At 39.2% G+C, this 13,201-nt stretch overlaps 1 protein-coding gene across 8 annotated transcripts in view; it reads left to right on the top strand.

The window, feature by feature from the left end:
• The window catches only part of LOC122879146 (arf-GAP with Rho-GAP domain, ANK repeat and PH domain-containing protein 1-like), a 54,286-nt gene that overhangs the window by 4,866 nt on the left and 36,219 nt on the right, over positions 1 to 13,201 (top strand). For 6 of the 8 annotated variants that reach the window (XM_044202910.1, XM_044202909.1, XM_044202904.1 and 3 more), the window contains 2 exons: positions 6,725 to 7,876; positions 12,945 to 13,114. In XM_044202910.1, the coding sequence (XP_044058845.1) occupies positions 6,780 to 7,876; positions 12,945 to 13,114 (1,267 nt within the window). In that variant the 5' untranslated portion in view covers positions 6,725 to 6,779. Of the gene's footprint in view, positions 1 to 6,724; positions 7,877 to 9,335; positions 9,495 to 11,610; positions 11,670 to 12,944; positions 13,115 to 13,201 lie in introns of those variants that run through there. The other 2 variants (XM_044202912.1, XM_044202911.1) reach the window with 2 other exon arrangements.

Here is a 13,201-nt window from a genome sequence, read left to right as displayed (position 1 = left end):
CTGAACATCAGTTTGTCATGTAGACAAACTAAGGATATATTATATACAGTAGATAAATATAAATATAGTACTGATGCTAAGGCATCTGTAGAAAAGCTTGTAATATAGACCAGCAATGTAGGTTACATATCATCACATCATCATAATTCAGCACCCTTTGCAAATTAAAACAGTGTTTAGCATTAATTAGACAAAATTATCCAGAATAGCAGCATAACATGTTAGACTGAATTCCATGTCATGATAAGCCATATGGGCAGAGTATATTTGACATGTGCAGTGATGTGAGAAAAAAATGTCAGTCATAATCACGTGTGTCTCACTACACATGAATAGTTTAGAATTTACAACATGACACTATTGCAGTGTGGTCAGTGTGTTTGTAATACAGTAACACAGTGGGTATGACATGAGGAAAAACTTCAACATCATCTGTACAATTCAATCAAAGTCAAAATTTTCTTAAATTTATATGCAGGCGCTCTGCAGTCATTGTAATTTACATTTACACCATAATGTATTTCTGCCATCTAAGAAGTCAGCATTTGTTTAAGGAGATTTGTAGATCTAAATATTATATATAAATATCATAATGTATTGTTTTTAGTGGCTTAAGTGCTACACGCAGGTTACTTCTGTGCATTAATTAATAGTAAAAGTGCAGATTAATACAGATGTGTCAGCCTTGGTTTGAAATTGATGGAGGTGACCGTTGATGGTTTTGCTGAGTTTGTAATTTTATCAGATTAATAGTACAAAAAATCCAAGCATGCCTGTTGAACATGGTTGTGTTATGGCAAGCAGTGCAAAGACACATTTTGTGCTTTGCATCCAGTGGCACATTTTCTTTTATCCATTCAGCGAGGGAGTTGCAAAGGCAGCTGACATCTTATTTGTCTGCAGTTATTAAAATTAGGAAAAAACATACATCTTCTAACTACAATTTTGACAAATAGATAAATACATTTTTGAATACCCTGTTACTTGCAACCTTGTCACTAAGGATGTGTTATCTATGCAAAGAGAGTAGAAGGGGAGGGCAGTCATGTGTTACTTTTTGGTGTCAAATGTGCTAAGTTGTTGCTGAGGTCTCATTATAATAATAAACATAGGGACAAAGACAAACCAAGACTATTTTGGTAATTTTTATTATGTTTCTGTCAAGTTTGAATGAAGTGTGTTTTATGATGATCTGCAAGATAAAATTACTGTTGTCAATAGAGTCTGGTGGCTTGAGGAGAGCGATATAACGGCTGTTTCTGGTTAAACAAAATGGATATTACTCTTTAACAAAAAGGTCTATCTCTGTAGGGAACCTTTCCATAATGTTGTCAGACACTTATAATAATAATTGGAGCCTTTAGTGTACGTACATTGACGGTGCACTATTGTCCGGAAGGATTACATTGCGCCCCTTTTTCGCGGCTGCCTGCTGCAGCGCTCTCGCTCAATACTGGACAAATTAAAAAAAATGCTGTCCCCATTAGTTACTTAGACACAAAAACATGTTGAAAAATACAAATTTTCCCTTTTTTAATGTGAAAATGTGTGGGAGGTCAAGTTCGTTAGACATGTCCTTATGTGTCTTGTTTCGTTGTCTTTGAAATCACTAAACGTAAGCTCAGTCCAAGAGGTAGATAATGTGCACTGACAGTCAGCCAGCAGCACTGCTCAGTGCAAACAGAGAGAAAATGGAACAGCCTAACTATCTGTGTGTGTGTGTATGTGTGTGTGTTAAATTGAAAGGGGATATGAGGACTGAAACACAATTTGTGAGGCCTCCTCCACCCCCATCAACTTTACACACACAATATTATTAGGTGAGCACTTGTTTTAGAGAGTGTGACCAGACTCGAACAGTGGGCCCCCACCATGAGTTTCCCACCTTCTTGTCAGTGTGTGTGTACTTGCCTAGGCAACAGAATGTGCCATTGTGAAGGCAGCACACAGACCCTTTTATTGGCAGCTTTCTGAGTGGGAGGGAGGGAGCACAGGGAAGGATGGAGGGAGGGAGAGATGGAGAGATATAAATTAATTGAAATGTGCAGAGAGCAAAATGCTTGTTGGAAACTGCCGAAAATGAAATAAAAGCCTAGGAAAAAGGAAGTCAGCAGTTGATGAACAGTTACACTGACTACAGAATTTAATTATCAACTGCAGTTTTCTGTAATATTATGTGAGTTCAGGTGAAAACTTGATTTCAGCAGTTAAAGGACCACGTTGACGTTTTTGAAAATATGCTTGTTTGCTGTCTTACCGACAGTCAGATGAAAAGATCAGTATCAATTTCATCTTTCTGCATTTAGTACAGAGAAGGGTCCGGGTCGTGTTTAGCCTAGCAAAGCACAAACACAGGAAGCAGATAGCCTCTATGAAAAGCGAAAACATAGTCCTTGCAACAACCCCAAAAATGTTGTAGCTACATGATGATGATCTTAGGTAGCAAACTAATCATTAGTGCATTCAAGTCGGGAGATGCAGAATTCTTAATCCAGCTGCTGGATCAACCAAAGGATGTGGGCTATGAAAGTGGGTCCTTTGACAGACCTTAATGCCAGGATGAACCTGCACTTTCTTTCCAAATGGTCTAGCCTCACAGAGACCAAAACCTAAGATGTGTTTGTTGGTCATAAAGTTTGAACTATTTAACAGAGTGTAAATACCTCTTGAAAACTGGGGTTTTCTATCTATCAGCATAACTTTTTGTAATGCCCCATGATGCCTTCCATCCAGTTTTCACCAGATTGTGTATGTTTGAACAAACGGAACTAACGGTTCTATAACAAAATAATTCAGCACAAAGGCGCTTTAAACATACAATAAGTTTCAGTGTGTAAACAAGCCAGGTTTGTCTTGGAAGGTGTTTCAATTTTTATGAAGGCTAGAAGTTTGTTGTATATCGTGCTGCTGCAACAAGTGGGAAAAAAAAGATTCATTGAGAGGACAAACTATCTAAGGTTCCTCCTGTTTCCAGTCTTTAAAGGGACAGTTCATCCCTAAATCAAAAATGCATATTTTTCCTCTTACCTGTAGTGCTGTATCAACCTAGATTGTTTTGGTGTGAGTTGCCGAATTTTGGAGATATCGTCCGTAGAATTGTCTGAATTTTTGGAATACCGAAAAACACAGACCTTGTTGTGAGCAGTTTCATGTAGGAACTGTTTGGGGTGAAATGCCCCTTGAAGCTAAGCTAGGCGAAACATGTCCTGGATATGTCGAGGTTCTTCATATTGTTGTACTCACAGATAAAATTGACATCAATCTTCTCATCTGACTTTAGGTATGATAGCAGACAAGCATAGTGTTGTCCCAAGTGAGCATTCCTTTTACTTTAACCTAAACTTTAACCTAAACTCTGGAGTAGGCATAGAAGAAGAAAATGCCCACCAATATAACCCCAGATTTTTTACGACTGTTGGTCAGGTCATAACTCCTTGTGCCTCTGCGGAAAGTGATGCTGAAAACTCTTATTTTCAGAGAAGATGGAGTCAATAAGACTTACATTAACCTACAGCGCTACATTCTCTGATGTTCATCACCCAGACTGAGCTACTTGTAATGTCCCATTAACCTGCCTGACTTATGTCTAAAATTGGATTTCCTCATATCTGCAACAGGAAGTTCTGTGTTTGTATTTATTTACAACTGTATCTCCTGGATGTTATCCATTAACATTAACATGGCATCTTTTTTAAACTGTTATGCATATGACACCCAGTTGTACCTTCCAGTTAAGCCTCCTCTGCTGAGCTTAGTTTGCTACAGGATTGCTTGTTTGATTTTAAAAAAGTCGATGTCAAAATAAAGCCTGTTGCAACAAAATCTCAATGTTCTCTGTGGAACTATTGCATAAGTAAGATCTGCTTTAAATTGTAGAGATAGAGATTATTCTGACATTATATATCTAGTCATTCCGTGATCATTGCAACCGCCTCTACACTCTTAATCAAAAAAACTATTGAGCAGCTACAGACTGTCCAGAAGTCAGCTGCCAGGCTTTTAAACAACCACACTGTAATTCAGGCTGCATTAAGTGTTTAAGTTCCTCAATTCAAAAATAGGAACTGCGTTTGATCAGAGAGCAAGATGGACACCGTCCCTGTACCCTGTTGTCTCTGCCCTGTTAGAGGAAACATTTGACAGGAAATGAAATGTGCTCATTTCAACGTATTTACACACTGGTAAGGTTGTCACGATACCCGAATTTTATACTTCGATACAATATTAGTATTTAAAACAATACTCGATACCTCTTTTGATAACACAGCAAAAATAAAAAGCCAGCCTTGGGTTGTAAATCTGATTCTGATCTAGCTTCAATACTTTGGATACTAAAATTAACTGATATGGTATCTTTTTAAAAACATGGTATCGAAAAAAAGTATCTAAGTATCAATGCTTTTGACATCCTTACACACTGGTGAATAATACTTATCGGACTGGATAGTGTGGGTTACTGTTTGCTCACTCAGTCTCCTCAGCCCACACTTCCAGTCACCAAATTAAATCAGGTCCATTTCAATTTTTTAGTATTTACTGTTTTGTGTAATCTGTCGCTAGTCAAAATGCAGTTTGTAAATGAAGGTTGTTATTATTAAGGGAAAACAAAATCCAAACCTACATGGCCCTGTGTGAAATAGTGATTGCCCCTTAAACCTAATAACTGGTTGGGCAACCCTTTGCAGCAACAATTGCAATCAAGCGTTAACGATAACTTGCAATGAGTCTTTTACAGCGCTGTGGAGGAATTTTGGTCTCTTTCTTTTGGTGGAGTCACCATAGTGTGTTTACTTGTGTTATCTTTGAATAATACACTGTATACACAAACACTTTTTCACACCACTGTACTGTCGGCTTCTGTGTTTTTATAATTTAATCTTTTAAATTTAAAGTTCAACCGTTAAAGTCCTAAAATATATTGTGCTAATAAAAAGTTTAATTCATCATAACATTGATTGTTTTATATGACATCATACATAAAGATTTATCAGCCCATTTCCAGTCTAGTTTAGACAGTGTAGGTTGTTGTGATAAGTAGATGGTAAAACAGATGGTAAGTATAAACTAACTGCCAAGTAAATATTGCTTGAGTACCTACTTATCCTTGATTACTTGCATGTAATTTTATCTGATATTTTGTCTTCATGGAGAAAAATTACTTACACTCATTCTAATTTGGTGAAGAGTGGAGTATAGTTCTCAGGAACTAAAAAATAAAAAGTAAAGTAAATAGTTCTCCGGTAGGGTGATTAGGCATATTAGTGGACCTTGCATTGAGCTGAGCTTTAAAAAAAAAAAAAAAAATTGCTATCAAATGTACTTGTGCTTATAATTGCTCACCTAGGCACGTGTCAGGTGCCTTGGTACAAGTTATATTCAGTATAGAGGGTCCCATATTAAGCTGTGTGTGTGTTGAGGACAGACTGTTTGTGGCTCTGCCTGGGAAACCAGCAGCTTCCTTTGTGGTCAAAAGCTTGAGGCACAGAGACAAAACATAGAGGACGCAGTAGGTTTTTGTTTAATTGTTTTGACAGCAACAAAATAGCTTTTGAAAGTATGGTCCAAAGTTATTGCACTGTCATAATTCATTTTAGCTGATGTTTTTGTGATAGCTCCAGTTTATGCATCACAACAGTCCTTACTGAGCTATTGCTTACAGTCAGGCAGGTTTGCATCATGTGAATGCAAGGAACTGGTGCTGTCTGTTTTTTGCTAATCAAGGCCTGACTGATCTGCCTGTAAAAACTTCAAAAAGAAATCCTCATACTTGGACAGTTTGATGTACATTATTCATGTCCTAAGACATACTGCATTAGAAAACCGAAACCTAGGAAGTGGATGGTACGTTAAGAGAGTGCTAATGGAAAGGGATGTGGGAAGCTGATCTTGAATCCACTTATGGAGCATTCAAGTGTGTGTTAGAGAGATGAATTGAGTGAGTTTGTGTGAACGTGCTGTGTGTGCCAATACTTGTTGTGTCAATTAGCCTACACTTCCTCCCATAGAGGTCTGTTGTGTGATGGTGCTACAGTACTGACTCTGTGTTGGCTGCTCAAGAGGAATAATCTTTTTAAGTAATTCTAAAGATTTGTGTTTTTATGTTTTTACAGCACTGAGATAGTGGTCAGATATGTTTACCTTATATGTGTAACACATTAGGAATGGAATACAGATCTAACAAAAGTTTCCTTCAAAGTTATACTGAAATCAAAAATGATCATCTGACCTGAGCAGTTTCTGAATACACAATCAACAGTTTGTTCAAGCTATGCTTATCAAAATGACTAAACTGCTAGGGGATCTTTCTGTCGAGGCATTAACACAACTTCCTCTTTTACCGAGCTAGTAGTCATCCACCCTGACAACAGTTGATCACACAGAACTTTGACACTGCTGTTTACAGTCTATAATAATGGCTGCCTCTTGGATTTATACCATTGTCCTCTTGATTATTAATCATAACTATTTCTGGAAGCGAAATTATTATTGCACTTTTGCACCGTAACACATTTCCCAATGCAGGATTTCTCAAAATAGTGTAGTATGTAGCAAGTGTTTTTCATCATCTGGTTTATAATCAGACTAATGAGACACACAGTGATCCATTTTAGGAACTAAAACAAAGTTTTGATTTTAAATCAGGAAAAACCCCTTGTTATATTTCCATGAATGGGTGCAATGCATTTTGGTATGTGTACGTGTTCATGTTTTTTCTCTTCCACAGGTTGTGTAAGCCATGATCTGAGGTGGACGTAGACTTGCACTCACACACATCAGTCATGTCTCAGTCTGAATCCTGTGCGACTGTGTGGGACTGGTTATGTGTGCTTCGTCTGGAGCAGTATTCTGAGGCATTTCAGAATGCCGGGCTGTCAACGTTACCACAATGTCGCAACCTCACACCAGATCAACTGGAGCGGATGGGCATCACACTGCCGGGTCACCAGAGACGCATCCTGGCTAGCCTGAACAAAACACATAGTAATAATGAAACACAATCTGACACACACTCTCACCTTGTACAGTCTGAGAGAGATCAGAGATTAGAGGAAACAGGGCATGGCAAAGTGTTGCAGAGAGAGAGACCTGTGCCTATCCCAGTGGGAAAAAAACCTGTCCTGAAGGAAAGGGAGAAAAGAGATGGAGAGACATCGAGACCTACACCCAGGGAAAGAGAGAAACCAGTCCCCAGGGAGAGACAAGTGTCCAGGATGAAAGAGGAAAGGGGTGAAGGAGGAGAGAAGAAGCCAGTTCCTGGACAAAGACAAACAGCACCTAGAGGGGGAAAAGAGGAAGAGAGGGATGGAAGAATAGATGGAGAGAGAGAGAGGCCTGTGCCTAAAGAGAGGACTAGGTTTCGCTCTACTGCTCCAGTGGACTGTCTCCCCAGCCCCCTTGTCTCTCTATCGTCTGACACCTCTTTACCCCCTGTTCCCCCACGAAGCACCCCCAATTGCCCTCCACAGTGCTTCACCTCTTCCCTGAGCCCCTCACCTCCTACTCGAACCCCTGCCTCTCCTAAACTGGACAGACATGCAGTTAAAGCCCCAGCTATACAGAGCAGATATGTGTCCCACAGTTCCACCCTCATCAGCAGTTCCACCCTCATCAGCACCTCCACCCATACCCCCACACATGCACCTCCTCCCCCTTCCAACTTCCCCTCTGCCCAAACTCTGCCTCAGACCTTAGCCATCCAGCCACCTGCCCAACATTTGGGTAGTGATGGAGATAAACAAACTTCACCCGTCTCCCCCATTGCTTCCCCAAGTGATGACAGAAATGCTCCACCTCTCCCTCCAAAATCAGGGGCAGTACCTAAAGGCCCTCCAGCAATCTCACAGCGGTTTCCTGCACAGTCTCCCAGTACTCACAGGTACGGTTATTATTTTAAATGGATATTAATGCAGCGTTTAATGATAATGTTAATAATTCAGTTTACTCTTTGGCTGTCTTTTGGAATTACTGCCACTGCAGTGGCCCAGGTTCGAGTCCAGCCTGCAGCCTTTGCTGCATGTCATCCCCCCTCTCTCTCCCACATTTTCTGTCTCTCTTCAGCTTTTCCTATCAAATAAAGGCAAAAAGCCGCCCAAAAAACACAACATTTTGCTCATGGACCGTGTGTATGTGAACAAGAGCAGAGTAAAGAGGTGTGACCGCCACTGTCCTTTTTTTGTAGATCTCTTCTTTTCTGCTCACATTTTCTCATATTATTTGTCAAATATAGCATTTTAGAGAAAAATACATAACAGAATAACTTCAGATAGCTTAATTCTGGTTAGGCCCCCGTTTTAAATGGACCTATCCATGGGCTGCTCCAACAGGATGTGGGTTAGGATTTTAGTTTTTCACCCCCCTAAAAGTGTACCTGTACTGTCTGCGTGTAAACTTTGAGTGGAATACTATTTAAAGAGTAAGTGTGTGAAGGTACTATATTGAAGATAAAATGACTAGAATAATATAAATGATTGTCAATGGTGTGTTTGTGTTTTTGTGTGTTGAGAGATAAATTGAGAAATGGTCAAGAATCTCAACTCTGTTAAATTGTATTAGAGGATTGCACTGCCATCTATTGGACAAGATGGAAAAATACATCCCTTGTGTAGCAGTTTAGACACACAAAATGTTATTGATGACTTTTAAACACTTCCTGAAATTAAAATTAGACACTTCCTGAAACTGAAAGGCCAAAGCACATTGACTGACTGAGTGGACCTAAAGCTCAGTGGTCTGTTGAATACGGAAATATGTGAATAGGACGTGTTGGTTGTACAACTATGAGCGAATGAGCCTATCTGTGAAGCTGCACATTGATGTGTTTGCAAAATTGTGGATCTATAAAAAGCACTTGAAGTGGTTTCCTCTTTTGTTCTTTAACAGCAGACTATTATCCTTCAACTAGTTTCACTGATGAGACTGTAGTAGTCCTTTATCATATGTCTATTTATGTGTATATTTGTCTAATTCCTGGTGATAGCATACAAGATTAGGAGCTCTTTCTTTTTTTGTGTGTTTCGTCACCACTAAGGGGAAAAGAAACTTAAGCGTTTCCTCAGGCTTTCGAATAGTTCTATTACAAGTAACATATGCATGTTCTCTGTCTGTGTTTTAAAGGGAAACTAGCTGTAGAGAGAAGGAGGATGTCACAATGGAGAACAACATAGAGTGGTTAAAAACTCTCCTCCTCATTAGCCTCTGTGAGTGGCACAGGGAGAAAGAGGGAGCGAGAAATAAAGATATAGAGAAAAACAAAAGTGATCTGATACCAGGAACCACCTTCAGACTTTTTGTAGCCTCTACCAGTACACATTCACACACTGTCTTGTCACTCTCTTGTTTCGTCAGTGTGGTTTGTTGCCTCCTCCCAGCTTCTGGTTAACTGTTCATTTCCTCCTCCTTTTTTTTTTTCTTTCTCTCCACCATTGTATATGTGTGTGTTTTTAAGATTATTGTATCATCATGGAAGAGGACTCCTTTTGAACATGTCGGGACAGGTAACATTGATACTAACCATATCTCTACATGTCTTTTCTCAGTCTGTACTCGTCTTTAGCATGCGCTGTCCCCTTCTCATCCCCCTCCTCATGCCGTTCTGTGTTAGTGTTTCAAACAAGGAAGCCTTTCTGCTTTGCTGTGTTCATGTTTTGTGCTGTGTTATACCAATTTTCAGTGAATAGAAAACAAGTTACTGCAAATTTTTGATGTGTTTACATGAGTTTGTTTTACCGTCACCAGAGTAAGGTAGTTCAGTGTTTTAATGATCCTGGGTGAGACCAGATGTCCTGCATTGTCCTGGAACTGAACAAGTTTAGGGACATTGGTATTTGTATAATACCTGTGTCTGTGACAAAACCAGTTAGATGAGATTTTGCAAAGGCATCACTTGGCATGTTTAGCTGTCATGGAAATCAGGTGTTTTCCAAATAGAAGTTATAAATAATGTACATTGGTTGTGTATTGGTTGTGCATAGAATAGCTTGCTGCTGGTCTTGTATGTCAAACTGTTACATTTTGCGTGTATTTAACACCAGAAAAGACAGGGAAGCCAGGCAATAAACCCATATGCTAGCTTAAAATCTCTCTCATCTGTTAACTGACCATAACTAAAGGGTCCATAGTTATTGTTGAACTAGGGATAAAGTGTAGAAATTTGCCCAGAATGAGTTCACATACACACAGTGTGGGAGGACAAAAGAGCGGCCATTGAGCAGGTTAAATATAACATCTAACTAGCAGCCCCCCTCTCGGCACTCTTCCTCTGAGAAAAAGTAGGAACTGTGTCAACAGGTCAGTTTCCCGTCATTGTTGGTCTTGTGTATCATTTTCTGGTTTATTATTAAACAGAGCTAATGAATAGAATATTTATTTAGATTCTCAAGTTTATGGTTAGCTACTTCATGCTGGAACCTACGTGCATGAAAAAGCAATGTAATTTGTCCACAGGGGTCTGTGACATGGTATTACCACTTTAAAGGGACACTTAAAATACAACTAACACAACAGCGCAGTTTATTTCTGTTAGATTCAGCCCACAGACAATTTGACTAAACTGTTTTTGAATTGTTCACTTGTAGCCTATAGTCCAACAGCCAGTTTCAGTTTACTGTAACAACTTCAAATTAAGCAGATTGTCTCTAAAGTACATTAAACGGTTAGGTTCTATCGCATGATTGTTTGTTTGAGTTTTTCTGACATGTCCACTTGGACAAACCTTTCCTGTTTTTACCTAACGGAAACCAAGTAATTGTTTACTAGTATTTGGCATATAATTATTTGTGAAACTAAACTGCAGATTTGTTTGGAAACAAAGTAAAATTTTCTTTGTTTGCTGTAATGTGTGTAAAAGCTGATCATTGTGACTGTTATCAGAAGGAAATTCACAAAGTACAGAGGAATAAAGAGGAACTTTCACAATACTGGATGGATAGAAACCAGGCATGTGTGCTCACTCTTGACTTTCCCGTCAGGAAATAGTGTATATAGGCTGTTTTTAACATTGTGTGAATGAATTCATTTCACAATTTGTAGTTTTATCTTTTTTAATTTTTCTTTATGACTAACCCTAAGACCAAGAAAAATAATATTAGAGTTGTAACAAAATGAAAAGTAAGCAAGAAATTCAGTTAAGAAAACAAGCAGCCAATGCACTGCATTGTGTGGTTCTATAATGTTCGTTATATACAGTATACTGTAGCCTATGTATTTGTAAACATAATGGTAAAGCATCAAAGTATGACTTTGTATGAAGGAAGAAATTATGAACATGTTATTATTCATAGCCAAAATACAACAATGTAAGAGCTATTTTAATAACCAGATATGTATATATTCAAGGCACTGTGCTTATGTGCACTGTTTTCACATTTAAAACCACATTAATAAGGGTGCTTGTTTTTCGTGTGGCATGGGCAGATGAGTAAATGCTCTCAAATGTGCAATATCCTTGTAATGTCCAGCCTACTGACCCTGTGTGTATATGTTTCATTGGTAATACTATAATATATAAAATACTGTTATTATTTCAGCTGGAACGAATTGGCCCACGTGGAGGAATTAAAGTATCTTGAGGCGTTGTTCATAAAGATGTGTTAAGATGGTGTGTGAGGTCAAGCCAGAATTCCCTGAATGGAGTATATATCCAGTCCCGGGAACACCTTGGGGAGGGAGAGGTACGTGTGAGATAGATACTTGCCACGACCCAACCCCGAAGAAGCTTCAGAAAATGAATGAATGGATGGAGATATGTGTGTACATGCCTATGTGCACACTAGGGATATGCTGGTGTGAAGTTTTCATGCTATGATTATTGTTGCCAAAAATGTTATGATAAACGGTATTATCACGATGTTCATCAAACTTTCCTGAAATACTGCTGTTAAACCTAAAATATAGTAAAATTACTTCACACCCTGATTGCCTTGGATTTAATCTAGATTTGTTGGACTCTGTAAATTAGCTAACATCAAATACACTAAAAACACCATAAACAAAAGCAGATTGGCACTTTATGACGTTTCGATTGTCAGACCTTGAATTCAGTTTTAGTGTGCAACATTTTTGGTTTATTTTAGATTCGACCCACCTGTCTGTAAACCTTTGTACTAAGTATTTCCTGCTGAGTGGTGTTAATAGTTAAAAGGCAGATCGCCAGAACTTGCATTAATTCTAACAAATTCCACAGCCAGATTTGAAGCTGATCCGTGAGGAAGAATGTAATGTGTGCATGCTCTCTCTCACTCACCGTCACCCACAAACTAGCCGTGCTTCAGTAAGTCCACTAGCTTATGTTAGCATAGCAAGTGATGGTGAGAGTAGCTAGAGCCATGCAGACAAGGAGCGTGGTTTTCTGGTCCTGCTAATAACCGTATTCACGGTGAAAAATGCCAATAACCATGGTAATGAGGGAAATAGAAATTGTTTGGGGTATTGTTACCATCAGAATGTTTCACCACGGTATATTGTACACCCGGTATACCGGCACTTCTCTAGTGCACACATACTGTGTTTGTGTGTGTGTGTGTGTTTACATGGGATCCAGAGGTATGCTGTGTTTACATTGAGATCTTGCAGAGTGAGGCAGGTTCAGACTTGCGGCTTAACCCAGAAGTAGAGAGGGAAAACTCTGGGATCAATGCTCGTACCACTGAAGAAGACTCAGGCTCCAGAGCAACAGTCAATAATGTGAACTGAATCAAGTCACCAGAGTTATTACCCAAGTGATTATTTTTCTTTTTCTTCATGCAGTTTGTAGTTTTTACTATGGAATGTGAAAAGACAAGACAGGAGGAGAGAAAGGGAAAAGGGCTTTCTTCCCAACAGAGGATGTATAGAATAAGCCGTCTGTGTGGGATTTTCACCCGATCTCAGATTACCGTGGTATCTGAGGACTCATCTCCTGCTCTCCAAACCTCTGTTGACCTGTCCTGTACCCCTTTATCCCCCAGCCCCTCACCCACCAAGATGGTCCCCGATGAGATGCAGAAAGACCAAACTCCACAGGTTCTACCTTGCATCAGGACACCCCAAACTCTAGAAAACGCACAACATTCAACTCAACCTGACGCTCAGCCGGCTCTGCCTGCTAAGAGTATCTCCCAACCTCCCAGTGAGTCAAGTAAGTATACAAATCATGTTGTGTGTTGTGAATAATTTTGAAACCAACAAAGTTTACAACTGTTACTGAGGGGTGTTTTCATAAAGC

This window comes from Siniperca chuatsi, linkage group LG7 (genome assembly GCF_020085105.1).
Source record: "Siniperca chuatsi isolate FFG_IHB_CAS linkage group LG7, ASM2008510v1, whole genome shotgun sequence".
Classification (NCBI taxonomy): Eukaryota; Metazoa; Chordata; class Actinopteri; order Centrarchiformes; family Sinipercidae; genus Siniperca; species Siniperca chuatsi.
This window is presented reverse-complemented; position numbering and strand designations above follow the sequence as displayed.